General features: G+C 39.4%; 1 protein-coding gene across 8 annotated transcripts in view; it reads left to right on the forward strand.

The window, feature by feature from the left end:
- LOC128684165 (TBC1 domain family member 31) overlaps positions 1 to 21,944 on the forward strand; it is a 132,138-nt gene that overhangs the window by 15,109 nt on the left and 95,085 nt on the right. For 7 of the 8 annotated variants that reach the window (XM_070094980.1, XM_053770291.2, XM_070094982.1 and 4 more), the window contains exons 2-3: positions 5,828 to 5,937; positions 17,039 to 17,173. In XM_070094980.1, the coding sequence (XP_069951081.1) occupies positions 5,846 to 5,937; positions 17,039 to 17,173 (227 nt within the window). In that variant the 5' untranslated portion in view covers positions 5,828 to 5,845. Of the gene's footprint in view, positions 1 to 5,827; positions 5,938 to 17,038; positions 17,174 to 21,944 lie in introns of those variants that run through there. The other variant, XM_053770297.2, reaches the window with a different exon arrangement.

Here is a 21,944-nt window from a genome sequence, read left to right on the forward strand (position 1 = left end):
ACATTTTTAAAACTATTCCAACCCTTATCAACCCCCTCCACTACTCATACTTGCACTATTCCACCTTTTTGTCAATAGTTGTTTATATCTCACCCTAACTTCCTCCTCCCATAGTTTATACACCTTCACCTCTCTCTTACTTGCTGTTGCCATCTACCTCATACTCTAACTGTAGCTGCAACTAAATAATGATCCGATATATCAGTTGCCCCTCTGTGAACATATACATCCTGAAGCCTACCCATCAACCTTTTATCCACCAATACATAATCTAACAAACTACTTTCATTACGTGCTATATCATACCTTATATACTTATTTATCCTCTTTTTCATAAAATGTGTATTACTTATTACCAAACCTCTTTCTACACATAGCTCAATTAACCCTTTCAGGGTTTCGGCCGTACTAGTATGGCTTACACACCAGGGTCCATGACGTACTAGTACTCATAAATTCTAGCACCTTCAAATCTAGTGAGAGAAAGCTGGTAGGCCTACCTATGAAAGAATGGGTCTATGTGGTCAGTGTGTGCAGTATAAAAAAAATCCTGCAGCACACAGTGTGTGATGAGAAAAAAAAAATCTTTGACTGTGTTTTTGGATTAAAACAGTGACTTTGCACTATATTTTCGTATAGTATTTATTGTTGTATTCTAATTTTCCTGGTCTCATTGTATAGAAGGGAAGGCATATTACAGAAATTGAGATGATTTTGACTGGTTTTACAAAGAAAAGTACCTTGAAATTGAGCTCAAAGTAGCAGAAATGTTCGATTTTTACCAACGTTCAAAAGTAAACAAATCATGCTAAGCGTCCAATACATGTCAACTGGTGAGTCTAATATTCTTTCACAGGTGTGCCGATATTATTTATACCATTTCTACACTTATGCAGTAGTCTGCATAACAGTAAATCTTCTATTTTTTGTGAGAATAAAAATTCAAAGTGGAAAGCAAAAGAAATGTAAGAGGGGCCTGAAATCAGTAAATTGGTGGTTTCTTGTACTCATTCGATAGAATGAGTACAAGTACATGATTTTTGTCAACTAGTACATTGGAATTGGCTGAAAACAGGGTTCAAAGTGGGCAAAATCGCCGATGCGTAAACATCTTCGAGACCGCTAACTTCACGAGAGCATAATTCTGTAAGTTTTCCATCAAATTTCATACTTTTGGTGTCATTATGTTCGGGAAAAAATTCTCTATCTTTTCATAAGATTTTTTTTTTTTTTTTTTTTTTTTTTTTTTTTTTTTTTTTTTTAAATTTGGGGGGCCCTGAGAATAAGTCTCTAAGAGGGCCTGTGGACCCCAAATTTACCTTCTACTACCTCCACCACATTTTTACCCACTTTAGCATTGAAATGCTCAACCACAAGCACTCTCGCACTTGGTTCAAAACTCCCCACACATTCACTCAACATTTCCCAAAATCTCTCTCTCTCCTCTACACTTCTCTCTTCTCCAGGTGCATATACACTTATTATAACCCACTTTTCACATCCAACCCTTATTTTACTTCACATAATCCTTGAATTAATACATTTATATTCCCTCTTTTCCTGCCATAACTTATCAGTCAACATTATTGCTCCTGCTATTCACATTAATATTATTCATATTATTCATATTAATATTAATATTCATATTATTCATATTAATTGCAATTTAAAACTTTACGGATATAGATATTTTCATTTTATTGAAAAAAATATGTTATTATATCCCGTCACAAATTGTCATTTCTTGTCCAAATTGTTACTTTGGGAGATAGCAAAAATAATACATTTATTTTGGGACGTACAGCACATCAAGACCAGTTAGGGGGGTATTATTGACTTCCAGCAGGCATGCGTGAGCGTGTTTGATAGGAGTGAATGGAGACAAATGGTTTTTAATACTTGACGTGCTGTTGGAGTGTGAGCAAAGTAACATTTATGAAGGGGTTCAGGGAAACCGGCAGGCCGGACTTGAGTCCTGGAGATGGGAAGTACAGTGCCTGCACTCTGAAGGAGGGGTGTTAATGTTGCAGTTTAAAAACTGTAGTGTAAAGCACCCTTCTGGCAAGACAGTGATGGAGTGAATGATGGTGAAAGTTTTTCTTTTTTGGGCCACCCTGCCTTGGTGGGAATCGGCCAGTGTGATAATAAATAATAATAATAAAATATTGATGCTTCTGGCCAAAACCTCACACTTAGGCCTTCTCTACTTTTTGTGCCCCGTTTGTGACTTGGCTATTGTCCAAAACGTCTCATAAGTTTTTTTTTTTTTTTTTTTTTTTTTTTTTTTTTTTTTTTTTTTTTTTTTTTTTTAATAATAATTGTTCCAGCCTATGAACTGTGATATTTCATTCTTTCATATTGACCCTTCTGTTCAATTAGCAAATGTAAGCAAAGATGAACCAATTGCAAATTAATTAGCATTGGTAGAATTACCGAAAAATTAAGGTGTACCAGACCCATATCTACCATTGGCAGAGTAAGATTAATTAATATTAAGTTTTTTAGGTAGGTTTTAGCTAGATTAGGCTGCATTTCTTTTGCTGCCACAACTTAAAATAATGTCTTTGACAAAACCAACCGATGTTGGACATATTTTTGGAATAAATTTTGACCAAATTCACACAAGGACCAAACCATAATTACTAAACCTTTATATACATAAGAGACACATTGGACACTCAGTATACATAAACTCATAAAGATTATGGCTACACACTATACCCAAACAAAATGTTAAACTATACCCACCTGCCAGTGACCCACTTATGTACCGAACTGCCTTTCTTTAGTAAACATGAGACAAGAACATAAATTAACACCTTTGTAAGGTTCATACTTTATCATCAATAAATACATACATAATGGCACTAAATGCAAACCTCACACAAAAAAACACACTGCCCAAACTCCACCCAACACACTATATGCCCTAACCCAAAATAAGCATAACACAAAATACACTCAACACAAAATACACATAAAACAATACACATTATGCTTTACTGCTGACACCTAAACCTGGATACTTTTTTTATAGATTCAGGTAATGACAGCTTACCTTAGACACCGAAATGTAACTGATATAAATACCACTACAGCCATCATCAAACAGATTAGGCCAAAATGTGTCATTAAAGGAAAGATTGCATAGCATGAAGAAAGTTCAGTGGCATACAACTCTCATTTATTAACATAGCCAGGTTTAGTGCTTACACCATATACTTAATTTATGGGATGTATGCATGAAAGGTTAAGGTAGGCGATAATGACTGTCTGATTTAATATTTTGTATATGTCAATATTTAAAGTACAGTGGACCCCCGCATAGCGAACGCCTTGCATAGCGAACAATCCGCATAGCGAACGCTTTGTTCGCTAAAATTTTGCCCCGCATAGTGGACAAAAACCCGCTCAGCGACCTTCGTCCGAGACGCGTCCAATGTGCGCCCTCAGCCAGCCTCACATGTGCCGCCCGTCCCATTGTTTACCAGCCAGCCTCCGCGGTAACATTCAAGCATACACTCGGAATATTTCGTATTATTACAGTGTTTTCGGTGCTGTTTGTGGAAAATAAGTGACCATGGGCCCCAAGAAAGCTTCTAGTGCCAACCCTACACCTCAAAGGGTAAGAATACCCATTGAAATGAAGAAAGAGATCATTGATAAGTATGAAAGTGGAGTACGTATCACCGACCTGGTCAGGTTGTACAAGAAACCAAAATCAACCATCGCTTCTATTGTGGGCAAGAAAACGGCAATCAAGGAAGCTGTTGTTGCCAAAGGTTTAACTGTGTTTTCGAAACAAAGATCGCAAGTGATGGAAGATGTTGAGAGACTCTTATTGGTGTGGATAAATGAAAAACAGCTAGCAGGAGATAGCGTCTCTCAAGCGATCATATGTGAAAAGGCTAGGAAGTTGCATGACGATTTAATTAAAAAAATGCCTGCAACTAGTGATGATGTGAGTGAATTTAAGGCCAGCAAAGGTTGGTTTGAGAGATTTAAGAAGCGTAGTGGCATCCATAGTGTGATACGGCATGGTGAGGCTGCCAGTTCGGACCACAAAGCGGCTGAAAAATATGTGCATGAATTCAAGGAGTACATAGAAACTGAAGGACTGGAACCTGAACAAGTGTTTAATTGTGATGAAACAGGCCTGTTCTGGAAGAAAATGCCAAGCAGGACCTACATTACTCAGGAGGAAAAGGCACTCCCAGGACATAAACCTATGAAAGACAGGCTTACTTTGTTGATGTGTGCCAATGCTAGTGGTGATTGCAAAGTTAAGCCTTTATTAGTGTATCACTCTGAAACTCCCAGAGCGTTCAGGCAAAAGAATGTCCTCAAGGATAATTTGTGTGTGCTGTGGAGGGCAAACAGTAAGGCATGGGTCACTAGGGAATTTTTCTATAACTGGTTACACCATGCATTTGCCCCCAATGTGAAAGATTACCTAACTGAAAAGAAATTAGACCTTAAGTGCCTCCTGGTGTTAGACAATGCCCCTGGTCATCCTACAGACGTGGCAGAGCGACTTTATGGGGACATGAGCTTCATTAAGGTGAAGTTTTTGCCTCCTAATACCACTCCTCTCCTGCAGCCCATGGACCAGCAGGTCATTTCCAACTTCAAGAAACTGTACACAAAAGCTCTGTTTCAAAAGTGCTTTGAAGTGACCACAGACACTCGATTGACTCTAAAAGAGTTTTGGAAGGATCACTTTAATATCCTCAATTGTGTAAACCTTATAGGTAAGGCTTGGGAGGGAGTGACTAAGAGAACCTTGAACTCTGCTTGGAAGAAACTGTGGCCAGAATGTGTAGACAAAAGGGATTTTGAAGGGTTTGAGGCTAACCCTGAGAGGAGTAGTATACCAGTTGAGGAATCAATTGTGGAATTGGGGAAGTCCTTGGGGTTGGAGGTTAGTGGGGAGGATGTGGAAGAGTTGGTGGAGGAGGACAATGAAGAACTAACCACTGATGAGCTGATAGATCAACTTCAAGAGCAAGAGGCCAGACCTGGGGAAACTGGTTCAAAGGAGGGGAGAGAGAAATTGAAGGAATTGCCTACTTCAAAGATTAAGGAAATGTGTGCAAAATGGCTTGAAGTGCAAACCTTTTTTGATGAAAATCACCCTCACACAGCTATTGCAAGCCGTGCTGGTGACTGTTACAATGACACTGTTGTGAACCACTTTAGACAAATCATAAAGGAACGAGAGGTACAGGCCACTATGGACAGATATGTTGTGCGAAAGAAGTCCAGTGACTCTGAAGCTGGTCCTAGTGGCATTAAAAGAAGAAGGGAAGTAACCCCAGAAAAGGACTTGCTACCTCAAGTCCTAATGGAAGGGGATTCCCCTTCTAAACACTAACACTCTCTCTCCCCTCCTTCCATCCCATCAATCATCACCAGATCTTCAATAAAAGTAAGTGTCATGTAATTGTGCATGCCTTTTTCAGTTTGTGTGTACTAAAATTAACATTTTTTTGTGGTAAAAAAAATTTTTTTTCATACTTTTGGGTGTCTTGCACGGATTAATTTTATTTCCATTATTTCTTATGGGGAAAATTAATTCGCATAGCGAACATTTCGCATAACGACCAGCCCTCTTGCACGGATTAAGTTCGCTATGCGGGGGTCCACTGTATAAGCATTTCTTCCTGTTTGTCTTATTACTCTCCAAGTTTGTCTTTGTGTTTTATTCCCCATGCTTCATCTTATTACCCTCTGTTTGTTTCATGACCTTGTGTGTTGAGACTGAGTAAAGTGACTCATTATAGGCTTTCTTATTGTCCCATTAATGAATAAATATTTATTTCTGCAGGTGGTATAGTTCACGGCAATGCGTCCTCAAGTTATTTTGGATGAAGCTTCAGGGGAAATCTGGCCAGCAAATTTTGATTTAACATCACAGAAGACATCTTCGAAGCTCTTGTATGGTCCCATTAGCTTTTTATCAAAATTGAATTTTACTGTATAATTAAGGATCTTTGTGTCTGCCAGATATTATAGATTTTATCTACGTTAATAATACTACTACTACTGCTAATAATAATAATATTGCTGCAACATTATATTTAAGAAACATACAAAAGTATTACAGTGGTCCCTCGCTTTTCGTAGTTCCCGGCAATCGTAAAATTCGCCAATCATAGGGGTATTTTCGTATAAACATAGACTCGCTTTTCATAGGTTGACTCGCGAGTTGTAGTTCGTCCGGGACGCGTACCCACGGCGTGAGCCAGGGCGGCAGCCAGTCTGGCATTGTTTACCAGTGAGCGAAGGTCCCTTCACGTGCTCCAGCGAAATATTTCATAATATTCCATTTATTTTAGTGCTTGCAAGTACTAAATAAGCTACCAAGGCTCCAAAGAACGCTCCTAGTGCCAATTTAAGAAATTTAAGAATTTAAGAAAACCATCATTGAACAATATGAAAGTGGTACAAGTGTGGCCGAACTGTCCAGGATGTATAAGAAACCCTACAGAACCTTATGTTCCATAGTGGCCAAGAAAAATTAAATAAAGGATGCTGTTGTTGCAAAGGGAGTAACTATGCTGACAAAAATGAGATCACCAGTACTGGAAGAGGTTGAGAAGTTATTATTGGTGTGGATAAATGAGAAACAATTAGCAGGAGATACTCTTATGACTTCATTTATTTGTGAAAAGGCTAGGCAGTTGCATGAAGATTTGGTAAAGAAATTGCCTGCAAATAGTGGTGAAGTGAGTGAATTTAAGGCCAGCAAAGGCTGGTTTGAGAGATTTAAGAACCGTACTGGCATACACAGTGTGGTAAGGCATGGTGAGGCTGCCAGTTCGGACCACAAGGCCGCTGAAAAATATGTGCATGAATTCCAGGAGTACATAGAGGCTGAAGGACTGAAACCTGAACAAGTGTTCAATTGTGACGAAACAGGCCTCTTTTGGAAGAAAATGCCAAAGAGGACCTTCTTTACACAAGAGGAAAAGGCAATGCCAGGACACAAGCCTGTGAAAGACAGGCTGACGCTAATGTTCTGTGCTAATGCTAGTGGGGATTTCAAAGTGAAGCCATAACTAGTGTACCATTCTGAAAATCCCAGAGTGTTCAGGAAAAACAATGTTATGAAGAGTAAATTGTGTGTGTTTTGGAAATCTAATAGTAAGGCATGGGTCATGAGGGAAATTTTCGTCGAGTGGTTCAATGAAGTGTTTGGCCCTAGTGTGAAGGAGTATCTCCTGGAAAAGAAATTGGATCTAAAGTGCCTGCTAGTAATGGACAATGCACCTGCTCATCCTCCAAACTTGGATGACCTAATTTTCGAGGAGTTTGGGTTCATCACAGTAAAGTTCTTGCCCCCGAATACCACTCCTCTCCTCCAATCCATGGACCAGCAGGTTATTGCAAACTTTAAAAAACTCTACACAAAAGCAATGTTTCACAGGTGCTTGACTGTGACCACAGACACTCAATTGACCCTAAGGGAATTTTGGAGAGAACACTTCAGCATCCTCCACTGCATAACCCTTATAGGTATGGCTTGGGAGGGAGTGACTACCAGGACTTTGAACTCTGCCTGGAGAAAATTGTGGCCAGATTGTGTCGACAAGAGGGGTTTTTAAGAATTTGGGACTGACCCTAATGAGCCTATGTCTGTTGTAAAATCAATTATGGCACTGGGGAGTTCCATGGGGTTGGATGTGAGTTTGGAGGATGTGGAAGAATTGGTGGATGACCACAATGAAGAGCTCACCACTGAGGAGCTGCAAGAGCTTCAGCAGGAAGAGCAACACATTGCAGCTCAGAATCTTGCTGCAGAGGAGGAGGAAGAGAGATGAAAGAAGGTGCCTTCTTCAGAAATTAAAGAGATTTTTACTATGTGGGGTAAGATGGAAAGCTTTATGGAGAAACATCACCCTAACAAGGTTGTGGCATGTAAAGAGTACGTAACCTTTATTCGGCGCATGTACACACCCTCATTTACAGGCTATCTCCCCCAACCAGCGAACCAGGTTGCTAAGAGTTGATGATGGGGCCCCGTCGTTCAACTAGTGACCAGGTTCTAGCCAATAAGAAGATGGTTTTGGCAATCGCAGAGGTTATGTGGGTACCGCTCTCCTGTCTGCCCTTGTCATTCCCATTCTAGAGCTGGTTGAAGCACGGTCTGCTATCTTGTGGCTTCTATTTCTGCCTTGCTTACCGTGGAGTGCACTATACTTATCACTGTACATAGTGTACGTATTGCTGTTCTAAATTGGTGAAGGATAATATAAGTCTAAACTTTTTCTGCTGTGTTTATTTTGCTCCCATTACACCCGGGATAACAGGCCATTTGGAATCCTGGGTTGTAATAAAGGTTGTTGCAAGCCAGGTTGGCAACATGTACAGTGACAAAGTCTTGGGCCATTTTAGGGAAGTGTTAAAAAGACGCCAGAAACAGAGCTCTCTCCACAGTTATTTTGTGAGACAGGACTCCAGTGACTCTCAAGGTGGTCCTAGTGGCATTAAGAAACAGAGAAGAGAAGCAACCCCAGAAAAGCAAATGGTACCTGAGGTGTTGATGGAAGGGGATTCCCCTTCCAAACTATAAACAATCCACTCTCTCTCCTCCTCCAGTCTCCCATACACTAAGAAGAATCTCCAATAAAGGTAAGTGTTATGCTGTTAATGTTTCATTCATCATTTCCCATTGTATTGTTTATGTACTTCATGTATATTTCATGTTAAAAAAATTTTTTTTTAATACTTTTGGGTGTCAGGAACGAATTAATTGTATTTACATTATTTCTTATGGGGAAAATTGATTCGTGAATCGTAAATTTCGCTTATAGTAACGGCTCCAGGAATGGATTAATTACGAACAACGAGGGACCACTGTATAAGATTGCATTAGAATGTTACCATTTTGTAAGCCCAAAGTTTTGCATAGCATTTCAGGCAGACTTAAACTATGACTGAAATTACTTAATACAGTGGTCCCTCGTTTTTCGTAATTAATCCGTTCCTGGGGGAGCTACTCTAAACGAAATTTACGATTTGCGAATCAATTTTCCCCTTAAGAAATAATGTAAATACAATTAATCCGTTCCTGACACCCAGAAGTATTAAAACAAAAATTTTTTACATGAAATATACATGTAGTACATAAACAATACAATGGGAAATGATGAATGAAACATTAACAGCATAACACTTACCTTTATTGGAGATTCTTCTTAGTGTATGGGAGACTGGAGGAGGAGAGAGATTGGATTGTTTACAGTTTGGAAGGGGAATCCCCTTCCAGCAACACCTCAGGTACCAATTGCTTCTCTGGGGTTGCTTCTCTTCTCTGTTTCTTAATGCCACTAGGACCACCTTGAGAGTCACTCTAGTCCTGTCTCGCAAAGTAACTGTGGAGAGAGCTCTGTTTCTGGCATCTCTAACGCTTCCCTAAAATGGCCCAAGACTGTCACTGTACATATTTCTCACCTTCTTTACCACAGGCTTGGCACTAGGAGCTTTCTTTGGAGCCATGGTAGCTTATTTAGTACTTGCAAGCACTAAAATGAGTGGAATATTATGAAATATTTCGTAGGAACACTTGAGGGGACCTTCACTCACTGGTAAACAATGCCAGACTGGCTGCGTAGGGAGGCCGCCTTGGCTCACACCATGCGTACGCGTCCCAGACGAACTACTATTCGCGAGTCAACCTATGAAAAGCGAGTCCATGTTTATACGAAAATACCCCTATGATTGGCGAAATTTACGATTGCCAAGAACTACGAAAAGCGAGGGACCACTGTACTAGTAAATTACATATACACCTACCATCCGACTTACGACCGAGTTCGGTTCCAAGAAACCGGTCGAAAGTCGAACTTTACTACTGAATATCAACAAAACATTTTTGTAATGACTTTATTTTATTGTTTTATTTTGATATTTCATGTTTTACTTTACTTTTTATGTTGTTAGTACTTTATTTTATACTGTAAGGTTTAGGATAAACACTGTGTACAACACAAATAGTTGTTTATTTCCCAGAAATTTGGCATAAAAAACACGGTCGTAAGCCGAGTGGTCGTAAGTCGAGCAGGTCGTAAGTCGGATGGTAGGTGTATATAATTGATGTGATACTGTTTTGGATATGTGGAGTTGGAGTTGGAAGCAATTCTTGGGTAACTGCGGTTTGGAGTTGGAGTCGGTAAAATGTAATTAAAGGAGTTGGAGGTGCCATAAATAAAGGAGTCGGAGTTGAACGTTTTACATAACGACTCCACATCTCTGCTTTTTTTTTTTTTTTTCTCGACAAACCGGCCATATCCCACCAAGGCAGGGTGGCTCAAAAAAAAAAAAGTTTCTCTTTTTAAATTTAGTAATTTGTACAGGAGAAGGGGTTACTAGGCCCTTGCTCCCGGCATTTTAGTCACCTCTTACAACATGCATGGCTTACGGAGGAAGAATTCTGTTCCACTTTCCCATGGAGATAAGAGGAAATAAACAAGAACAAGAACTAGAAATAAAATAGAACAAAACCCAGAGGGGTGTGTATATACATGCTTGTACATGTATGTGTAGTGTGACCTAAGTGTAAGTAGAAGTAGCAAGACGTACCTGAAATCTTGCATGTTTAAGAGACAGAAAAAAGACACCAGCAATCCTACCATCATGTAAAACAATTACAGGGTTCTGTTTTACACTCACTTGGCAGGACGGTAGTACCTCCCTGGGCGGTTGCTGTCTACCAACCTACTACCTACAATCTCTGCTTTTATAATGCAAAAAAAAAAAAATTATGACTCGGCCATATTCTCATTTAACGTACAGGGAGGCCCCACTTTACAGTGCTTTGTTTTACAGCATTTCGCTAATACAGCGGTTCAGTTATACCCATTCTTCATTTATTCAGACTTCCTACAATAAATGTATTCAACACTCACTATAAGCTAAGGACGAAATTATTTTAAGGTAAGTAATGTGTGTACTGTATATGCATTTTTTAGGCCTAGCTCTATTGCTTACTTAATACATATGTTAGTGTTAACATGTTATCAGGCTTTTATATGCATCTGAAAGTGAAAAAGGCTGTTTCACTTTACAGTGATTTTAGCTTTACAAAAGTAGCCCAGAACCTAACCTGCTGTATAAGCGGGGCCCTCCTGTATGTTAATTACATATACGTACAGTGGAACCTCTACTTATGAGTTTAATCTGTTCCGTGACCTTGCTCACATCTAGATTTGCTCGTTTGCAGAGTCAATTTTCCTCATTTAAATTAATTGAAATGGAATTAATTTGTTCCAGTGGAATTCCAGGCACGAAAAAATACTTCAGTAATTTCCCTAATGTCAACTCTATGGCTTATTTATCTATCACAATTCATCTAATATGACATAATGAACAATATTAATAACATAGAAACATGATATATACACTAGAATGAATAAAATACATGTCATTACGTATGTGGCTAGTGGTGGTGACAGCGGCCATTGTTGTTGTTGGGGTTTATAGGGCCACCACAGCGGCCATTCCTGCTCCTGACTACATGTGTAGAGAACCTAGGATAACCCAAAAAAGTCAGACAGAGTGACTGATAATTGCTACACTTAATTGCTACACTCTTAATGCTACACTTAATTGCTACACTCTTAATGCAACACTTTGTCAATGACTCCTACTTTAGTATTGTACATATCATAGAAGTGGTACTCTGGTACTGCCTGATCAAGTCCTTAACCCTCCACCTAGTTTGTTTATCTATGATATCCTGCTTTAATTCCATGGAAATAATCCTCTTTTTCTTCTCAGCACTGTCCTTTGCACTTGCTTTCTTAGGACCCATGGTTAGAAACAAGAAATTTGAAGAATAACTGCATGAAACATAAGGAAAACATGAGAATTCCCTCCACCCTGAGTGGAGTGGACTGAGCGTTGTTTTGATACATACTGCCATCTTGTGGTGGCATTCGGTAACTCGCTTATAGTATAGGGTACAACAAGGTCTGCCACTGTTGATTCATGTTGTCTGCCACTGCTGCTTCATAATGTCTGCCACTGCATCCTCATGATGGTCTGCCACTTCTGCTTAATGTTGTCTGCCACTGCTACCTCATAATGTCTGCCACTGCTGCTTCATGATGCCTGCCACTGTTGCTTCATGTTGTCTGCCACTGCTACCTCATGATGTCTGCTACTACTTTTGCTAGCATGTTGAAGAGCTTTCCAATATGTGAAGGTTGAGGGGCGGTGCCAATCGGACAGGTATTGGACGGTGACATCATTTGCTTACTCTTGAATATCGCCAAAGAATCGAACATTTCTGCTACTTTGAGCTCGGTTTCAAAATGCTTTTCATCGTGAAACCAATAAAAATCACATCTATTTCTGTAGTATATCTTCCATTCTGTCAAATGAGACCAAAAAACGAGAATGCAACCATAAAAGCCAGCATCTTTCCATCATACACTGCCCAAGTTTCAGTAAGATAGTTCAACAAACAACTGAGATTCAATTCCCTAGGTCAAGAGCAAGGGCCCCTCACCAGCGTCAAAGAACCTTCCCTGAGGCCCACTGGCATCTGGAAATTTTGCTCGCGTCTGGAAGCAAAAAATCGACCGAGCGACAGCTCATATCTGGAAAAACTCACATGTGGATATACTCATAAGTAGAGGTTCCACTGTACGTACATAGTCCCTTCAGTGATAATAATTATGAGTTACAGTTTAGTTTTGAGTTGCAAAGGAAAATTTGAGATTCAGTACGTATAAGATGGTCACTGCGAATGGGTCAACCAACGATGTGATAGCTTGCCTCTTGGGCAAACATACTGGTAATATGAAGGCTATTAGTTTTAATTTACCTGAAATGCACTGCATAACTAATTTCTGCCAGCCTATGTATCTTCATAATAAATAATGATTTTATTTTTTTTTATTTTTTATTTATTTTGTATACTGTACTGTACAGTGGACCCTCGACCAACGATATTAATCCGTTCCTGAGAGCTCATCGTTAGTCGAAATTATCGTTAGTCGAGTTAATTTTCCCCATAAGAAATAATGGAAATCAAATTAATCCATTCCTGACACCCCAAAGTATGAAAAAAAAATTTTTACCACATGAGATATTAATTTTAATACACACAAACTGTAGAAGACATGTACAATTACATGACACTTATCTTCATTGAAGATGTGGTGATGATTGATGGGATGGGAGGAGGGGAGAGTGTGGATGGTGTTAGTGTTTAGAAGGGGAATCCCCTTCCATTAGGACTTGAGGTGTCAAGTCTTTTTCCGGGGTTACTTCCCTTCTTCTTTAAATGCCACTAGGACCAGCTTGAGAGTCACTGGACCTCTGTCGCACAACATATCTGTCTATAGAGGCCTGTACCTCTCGTTCCTTTATCACTTTCCTAAAGTGTTTCACAACATTGTCAGTGTACAGGTTGCCAACACGGCTTGCAGTAGCTGTCTCTCAACATCTTCTATCACTTGCGATCTCAGTTTTGAAAACATAGTTGCACCTTTGGCAAGAACAGTTTCCTTGAGTGCCATTTTCTTGGCCACAATAGTAGTGATGGTTGATTGGGGTTTTGTGTACAACCTGGCCAGCTCGGAGACACGCACTCCACTTTCATACTTAGCAATGATCTCTTTCTTCATATCCATAGTAATTCTCACCCTTTTTGCTGTAGGGTTGGCATTAGAAGCTTTCTTGGGGCCCATGGTGACTTATTTTGCAGGTGCAATCACTAAAAACGCTGTGATAATATGAAATGTTCCGATTGTATGTTTGGATGAGACCGCGGTGGCTGGCTGGCTTGTAAACACTGGCACCCACAGGACAAGTGAGACGTGTCTCAAACGGAACGAATCGCGTTGGTCGAGTTTTTTAGCGCTAGTTGCAAAAATTTTTGTGTTAAAATGTATTGCTAGTTGGATTTAGCGTTATACGATGCCATCATTGGTCGAGGGTCCACCGTATTATAAATATGTTGCAGAATTCCTAGTAAATTTTGTGTATATCTGTCCCTTGCAGTTTTTCACTCCATTTACATCTGAAATATTTTCATAGGTCTACACACACTTTTTTCTTTTCTTTTCTGTTTGCTAGCCTGTCCTGTTTAAGTTACTCTACTTTCTCTTCCACAACTTGCAACATCCATCTATAATTAGAATATGAGCACCTTTGCCAATTAAGTTTACATCAAATTTATCCTAGTCATATAAATGTGAAATAGAATCCTGTTAATGTTTATCTACAATGGCAGGATTGTAGGTACCTACTTTCTATTTCACAAACTTGGTGAACCAGACATCAACAGGAGCAAAAACTAATGTGAAGGATCTGGGAGTGATAGTGTCAGAGGATCTCACTCTCAAAGATGACAACAATGTATCTACCACATCTGCTATGAAAATGATAGGATGGATAATGAGAACCTTCAGAACTAGAGATGCCAAGCCCATGATGAATCTCTTCAAATTGCTTGTTCTCTCTAGGCTGGAATATTGCTGTACACTAACAGTCCCATTCAAGGCTGGTGAAATTGCAGACCTGGAGAATGTACAGAGAACTTTCATGGCACTTATAAGTACGATAAAGCACCTAAATTACTGAGAGCAGTTGAAGTCCCTTGATGTGTATTCCCTGGAATCCAGGTGAGAAAAATACATGATAATATACACATGGAAAAATTCTAGAGGAACTAATCCTGAATTTGCTCACAAAAATCACTCCCTATGAAAGCAAAAGACTTGGCAGGAGATGCAAGATCCCCCCAATGAAAAGCAGGGGTGCCATGAGTATGCTAAGAGACAACACAGTAAGTGTCAGGGGCCTAAGACTTCAACTGCCTCCTCAGCATACATAAGGGGGATTACCAATAGATCCCTGACTGTTTTCAAAAAGGTGCTGGACAGGTACCTAAAATCAGTACCTGACCAGCCAGGCTGTAGTTTATATATTGGTTTGCATTTGGCCAGCAGTTACATCCTAGTTGATCAGGCCCTGATCCACCGTAAGGCCTAGTCACAGACTGGGCCACAGGGGCATTTACCCCTGAAACCCTCTCCAGGTATACTCCAGGGAAGTCTTGCCTCAGGTTGGGCAGCAAGAGTAGAGGATGCCTTGAAACTGGTCACAGGTGTATCACAAATACCACAGTATGTAAGATGGCGGATAACTCTTAGAAACTTCTACTCGCATACAGTACAGTCATCCCTACAAGTTTGCAGAGTATTACATTCTTAGAGATTCCAATGAAACTAGAAACCACATATGATACAAACTTAAGTACTACATAGAAAACTTTTTACCAAAAGCTCTCACTTAGGAGAAGAACATTAGGAAAACATTTCGGGCCTTTCTGGACCATTGTCAAGTCACAGTTGAGAGAGTCAAGAGGCAAGGAGAGCTAGAAGAGAGAATGGGTGAGGTCGAAGGAAGAGCACATGAGTACAGTAGTAGTAGCACAACAGTTGTAGTAGTAGTAATTGTAATGAGGACATAATAATTGTAATGATAAAACAAGTGGTGGAAGTAAAATTAGAGTATTAGTGATGAAAGAATTAATAATAATGGAGGAATAGTAATGTAAAGAACAAGAGAACAAAGAAGCACTGAAGGAGGGCTACTGGTCCACAGAACCCACCAAGGCAGAAGACAGGAAAGGCAAAGAAAAAGTTAATGTTGAAGACAGATGAAGTGGAAAAGGAAGATGTGGCGAAGATTAAATCAAGTTAGGAAAGTTGTGTATAAGAGCTGCTTTAACAAGATGGCATTTTTGTAGGCTAGAAGAAGGGTAGATAGTTTTAGTAGGGGGCCAGTTAATGTGATCTCTGGCATGACAGAAAAGAGCATTGTTGGTGTTGCCAAGGCAAACATCTTTCATGTTCTATAATTCTGTCAGAAAGAGAGAGGCCAGTTTTACCAAAGTATAGGAAAGGTTCATTTTATTTCAAAGAACATATGTCTAGAATATCATTCAAATCTTGTTAGCCCTTAAACTGTCCAAACATAGATCTATGTTTTTTCAACATTTGAAAGTATGTAAAAAAATGGAGATCTTTTTTTTTTTACATTTGAAAACGTATAAAAAAACTTTGATCTACATTTTTTTTTTTTTTTGCTATATTTGAAAATATGTATAAAAACATAGATCTACTTTTGGAGCACTACACATGTGAACGTAGATCTGTTTGGACAGTTTAAGGGTTAATATTGACACTCATAAGAAATAATAACCTGAATAGCAATAGATTTGGGTGTGAGAAACCCATTGTGCCAGAATTGAATCTGTTTTCTGGATGCTTGTCTTTAAAAATGTTCGATAATTGAAACCCAGGAATGAGGAAGCTCATGAATTTGTTGGAATGACTATATAAACTTTACTTTCCCAGGTCTTTAATAGTTTCTGTTCCTAAGACCTGAATAAGTGGGTAGTGATTTCTGGAAGCATTAACATGTATACTGAGGATTTCTTCCTCATTTCTAGTAAATACTATACCAGATATAGTATCGATGGTGTGTTTTCTGCTTCTACTGGAGATGCTTCTTTAGTGAACTGATTGACTTATTTGTTTTCCATTGCAACCTCATATTTCATCCAAACTGTATCTTTGTAATTGTAATCTCCCCTTATATTGATTTAGCTTTTTTTTTAGTACTCCAGGTCATTTAGTGCAGTAAGTAATTCCTCACTTATTTTGTCAGTTTCTTGTCTCTCATGGTAGATTGTATACACTTACTATTTTGCATTACATGTCTTTATTTTTAATTTCAGTCATTAATATTTCACTTTTGTTTATGTTTCATGTCATGCCTATTTGTAATTACAATTCTAATTTATAGCTGAAGTCCATAACTATGCTCATAGTGTCCTATTTTCAATGTATAATTTATCATAATTTTCACTTAAATTTTTAGTGGTTGTAGTGCTGTGGCTGTGTAATTACTGGTTCATAGTTACAGGAGCAGAGCTGTGCTCATGGTGTCCTGTCTGCATTATTTAGTTTGTCATTTGTATTTTTTTAAGTAACATGGGTGTATGTGTGTGTGTCAGGCCTGTGCTTGAAGTAATTGGTACTGGCAGTCCACAGTCCGCAGCCCTGAGTTGTCACTGCTCCTACTTGGCCACCGTTACACGAGGAGAAGATGCCTTGAACAGACTTTTTATTATCAATATGACTGAAAAAAGGTGAGTGACTTGTTCACAAAGATTACTGGATAGGCCTTTGAATTTTTGTACTTACTCTTGTGCAGTTCTGCCATGATTTTAAAGTTAAATACATGTATAGTACAAACCTTGGTAACTAATACCGACAAATTGGTTTAAAAAGAAACATGAGCAAACACTAGAACAAGTTTATTAGAAAATGTTTGCTCATGTGTCTTTTTAAACCAAAGCCAAATAAAAGTTTCCCCTCATTTTATGTAGTTGTCCTCTGTAAATTTGTTATTATGTAATGTCACATTTCTTTTGGCAATTTCATATGTACAATATACATTTGCTTTGTGTGATTGGTGCTCTTTGCAAAATGTTTTGAAAATTTTTATTATGTGAATAGGTGTTTATAGCCTGACTGAGTTTAACCCCATAACTGTCCAAAAATAGATTTATGTTCTCTCTCCCAGCACTCCAAATATTTTGAAAAAAAAAAAAATGATAATTTTTATATTAATATAAAGAGGACATTTTCTACATGTAAGAGGATAAAAAAATTTTTTTTAGTGTCAGTACTTACCAAGATATAAGACTGTGAAGTTGGCGCTGGATGCTCACATGATGGCAACGTGGAGTCCTGCCGCTTGCAGAAGTGTTGCCGATATACCTTTTTTTCTTGTTTTTTTTTCTTTTTTTCAATTTATATAATTTTTATGTTCTGATAATTACAATTTGTAGTAGTTGTTGTGATTTCGTAGCCAATGTTTGTTCTGACACTAATATTAGGCACTGAAATAATAATCAAATAGTCATAAACACACTGACAGGTGAACATTTTCACCTGTCTTGGTCACATACTATTGTCTAGAAATATATACAGAGTATTTATAGGTCCCAGCAAGGTTTTAGACAAGGTGGAGTATATATGAAACTCATTGATGCATGGTGTAAGACAAGTGTCGCTCTACTTCTGACAGTACAGCAGTGGAGTGGCATTTGATGATCGTGCACTGCCTTGGATTTATTTATTTTCGATGTTACATCTCTCTCTCTGTCTCAGAGAGAGTCACTCATGAACCAACAGGTAATACACACGATGCAGAGTTGTCACGTCTGATTTCTGAACAAGTGAAAATGCATATTACTTGCCAGTCATGCTTATTATGCATTAAATCTACAAGCACAATATACCACTTTGTCTGGATTTTTTTGGGTTATCCTAACCATACCATGGGTGGGGTTAGAACCCACTATCAGAGAGTCATAAAACTCCAGACTGACACGTTAGCCACTGGACCAGCCAGCCACAATAAGATTCATCCAACTAGGTGTATTTATACACCATGGGAAGGTTAGCATAGGCACCACTGTGACCACAAATACAAGTTTTTACAGACGAATCTTCAGCTAGCGTGGCTGTGACGAACTCTAGCTCAGGTCCACTCATGATTTCGTGAGTTAAGTTGGGTTATCCTAGGTAATTTACACTATGTATAATTGTATTTATGTGTACCTGTGAGATAGAGACAGAGATAGCTACAGACAGACAGGTAGAGACAGCCAAAGTCAATCAGCCACCCAGCCAACCTGCCGAACGCATATTACACATTCCAGAATTGTTTCTCTTTATTTAGGGCATAGGTTATAGGACATTCTGGCAGGATGACACTACCAGTGGTACCAAAATTGAAAGGATGTTGCGCAAATGTTTCACATGGGTTATCATCAAGGTTTTTGATATTTCCTTGACCACTTGTGGTCACATCCACCTTAAAGCCACTAAATTTGGGGTCAACATCACTTTCCTCTTAACCCTTTGAGGGTCGACAGGCCCTCTCCGAAACTCGTTCTCAGGGTCGGCCAAATTTCAAAAAAAAAAAAATTATTTTTTCTTATGAAAAAATAGAGTTTTTTTTCTAAATATTATAGGCTAAACAAAAAAATTTTACCGTCAATACTTACCGAGATATGGAGGCGTGAAGTTTGCCAAAATTGAACAACATCTGGTAACATCGCCGACTGCCGTCACCCGGTATTTTTCTATTTAATTTTTTATGTACTATTTTCAATTATTTTTCAATTTTTCTTTTTCTGAGTAACTTTTATGGCCTCTGAGGCCAACATGATCAGTATTTTGTAAGTTATTTCTTTTTCAATACTACACAATAAGGGCGTAAACACTGTTGTCATTATTTTGTTTACAAAAAATATTTACACAAACAAACGATATGAAATGTTGCTTATTACTATTTTTCTATATTTTATATACACATATACAGTCACAGGGAATGTTTCTAGAAGTTCTGCAGCCTGTGGAACTCTTTGAAACATGGTGTCATGCACAGTGGTGTTTTACATTCCTCACACATAAAACAAGTGTCTCTGCGTTGTTGTGGGCGTTTTTTTGTATGTGAACAGACGTAACACCTCTTCTGAGCCTTTTTCTTGAAAGCAGTAGCAGGCACTTTTACCAGGAAGTGATCACCATGCTTCAGACGAGCAGGTAGTTGTTGATAATTTGGTGGGCGGTCAATTGCAGGTGCTGTTCCTTGGTACTTGAATACTATTTGTCTGATGACAGACAAACAGAATTCGCCGTACTGTGGTTTGTTTCTGGTCCTCATCTTATACATATTATAAGCATTGAGCATGGAAATGTCCAGAAGATGGAAAAACAGTTTGATGTACCACTTATAACTCTTGCGAACACAATCAGCAAACCCAATCTGCATGTCACATTTGTCCACTGAATGCGTGTTGAAGGTGTAATCAATCACAGCTGCAGGTTTTAGAATGGGTTCATTGCTCTCTCTATGCTGCCTGCCACTGTCTGCCATTTCATTAGGGTGAACTGATGACAACAGTGTGACATCTCGTTTGTCATGCCACCGAAATGCCATGATGTCATTGGCAGCAAACGCCTGCACCTCACCTCTACGAGTGCCAGCGTCAAACCTGGGCATATGTTTCTGATTTGCACGCACTGTGCCACACACATCTGTCATGTTCACTCGCAAAAAATCACTGAGTGAGGGGCTTGTGTACCAGTTATCTGTATATAATATATGCCCCTTACCAAGGTATGGTTCTATCATTGTTCTAACCACATCACCTGAGATGCCCAATAACTTCCTGGTATTTTGCAATGTATAACTTCCAGTGTACACAATAATATCCAATACCAGACCACTGTAACAATCACAAAGCACAAACAACTTCATACCAAAGCGTTTCCTCTTGCTTGGTATGTACTGCTTGAAAGAGAGTCTTCCTTTGAACAGAATCAAAGACTCGTCAATTACAAGCTTCCTGAAGGGATAAAAATGCGTACTGAATTTCTCTTTCAGATACACAAACACATTCCTAATCTTATATAACCTGTCAGTTCTGTCAGGCCTGGTTTTGTCTGAGAAATGAAGCATACGTAACATTAGCACAAATCGATTCACTGGCATTATATCACTGAAACCTGGGGTTGCAATCAGGCGGTCTGTTGACCAGTATGATTTCACTTTGTGCTTATACACATGTGGCATAAGCATTATTGCGGCAAAGAAAAGATACATCTCAGCCACAGTTGCCTCCTTCCACTGGTGTAGACGTGATTTTGGTGAAAGTAATGTGTTTGCCATGGTGTACTCGTAGTATGTGTTGCTTTCCATGACAATACTTTCCATCAGTGGTTCGTCAACGAATAACTCGAAACATTCCAGTTCAGTGGCATTGTTCCCAAGTGTACAAGATGGCCGTATTCCACTTTGGCTGTCATCAAACTGGTGGGCATTTGGAACAAAATTGACAGCTTCCTGCCAATCCCAGGTGTGGTCTGCTGGTGGGTACTGGACAATGACAGGTGGTTGTGGTTGTGGAGGTTGTGGTTGTGGAGGCTGGTGTGGTGAGTGGGTGGGGGATGGTGGCCTTTGTTGTAGATCAGCTGAGGCAGCGGCGTGGGTGGCAGCGTGGGTGGCAGCATGGCCCACTGCTGGTGCCTTACCGCCGGCACCACTACCACCACGCACTTTTCCATCCCAATTGCAACAGTATCATTGTCATTTTCACTCTCTGTTCCTGTTGTACAGCCATGGGATGTACTCCGAGATGCACTCCTTCCCCTTGGAATAGCATATGGCACACTACCAGAGCGCATATATCGTCGTATATACTGACGCTTCACTGGGGAATATTGCACTTCACTATCACTACTGGAACTAGTTTGAAGAGCTTGTAGTTCATATTCACTATCACTATCATCACCCATGCTCTCATCTGAGTCTGGGATTTGGGAAAATAGAAGTTTCCTCTTGGATTCTGGTACAACTGAACGTGAACAAGATGGCCCAGCACCAGAGGTGGAAGGCTGAGGGTCGTCTGGGTTTTCCTCACTATTACCGATATTATGGTCATTAGTTTCGGTCAAAACCTCACCAAAACCTTGAAACTCATCTTCACTGGCACTTCCATCTGTATTAGAACTGTCACTGGGGAACAAAAGTGTCCCAATTCGCCGAGGAGTGAGGAGCTTCTTACCGCGAGGCATGGTGGACATTGTTTACTAAGATAGTGTTCCCACAATGCACCACTGGGTCCCAGATTTTTTTTCTACCGTGCACACCGACCACACAGACCCATTCTCTCACATGTAGGCCTACCAGCCTTTTCCCGCGAGATTTGACGGCGCTAGAATTTGTGCGTACTAGTACGTCAAAAACCCCTACACGTAAGACGTACTAGTACGTCCGAAACCCTCAAAGGGTTAAACGGGGAGTGTTAATAGGACATTACATCAGTGAATCCCTGGTGTCTG

This window comes from Cherax quadricarinatus, chromosome 4 (assembly GCF_038502225.1).
Source record: "Cherax quadricarinatus isolate ZL_2023a chromosome 4, ASM3850222v1, whole genome shotgun sequence".
Lineage (NCBI taxonomy): Eukaryota > Metazoa > Arthropoda > Malacostraca > Decapoda > Parastacidae > Cherax > Cherax quadricarinatus.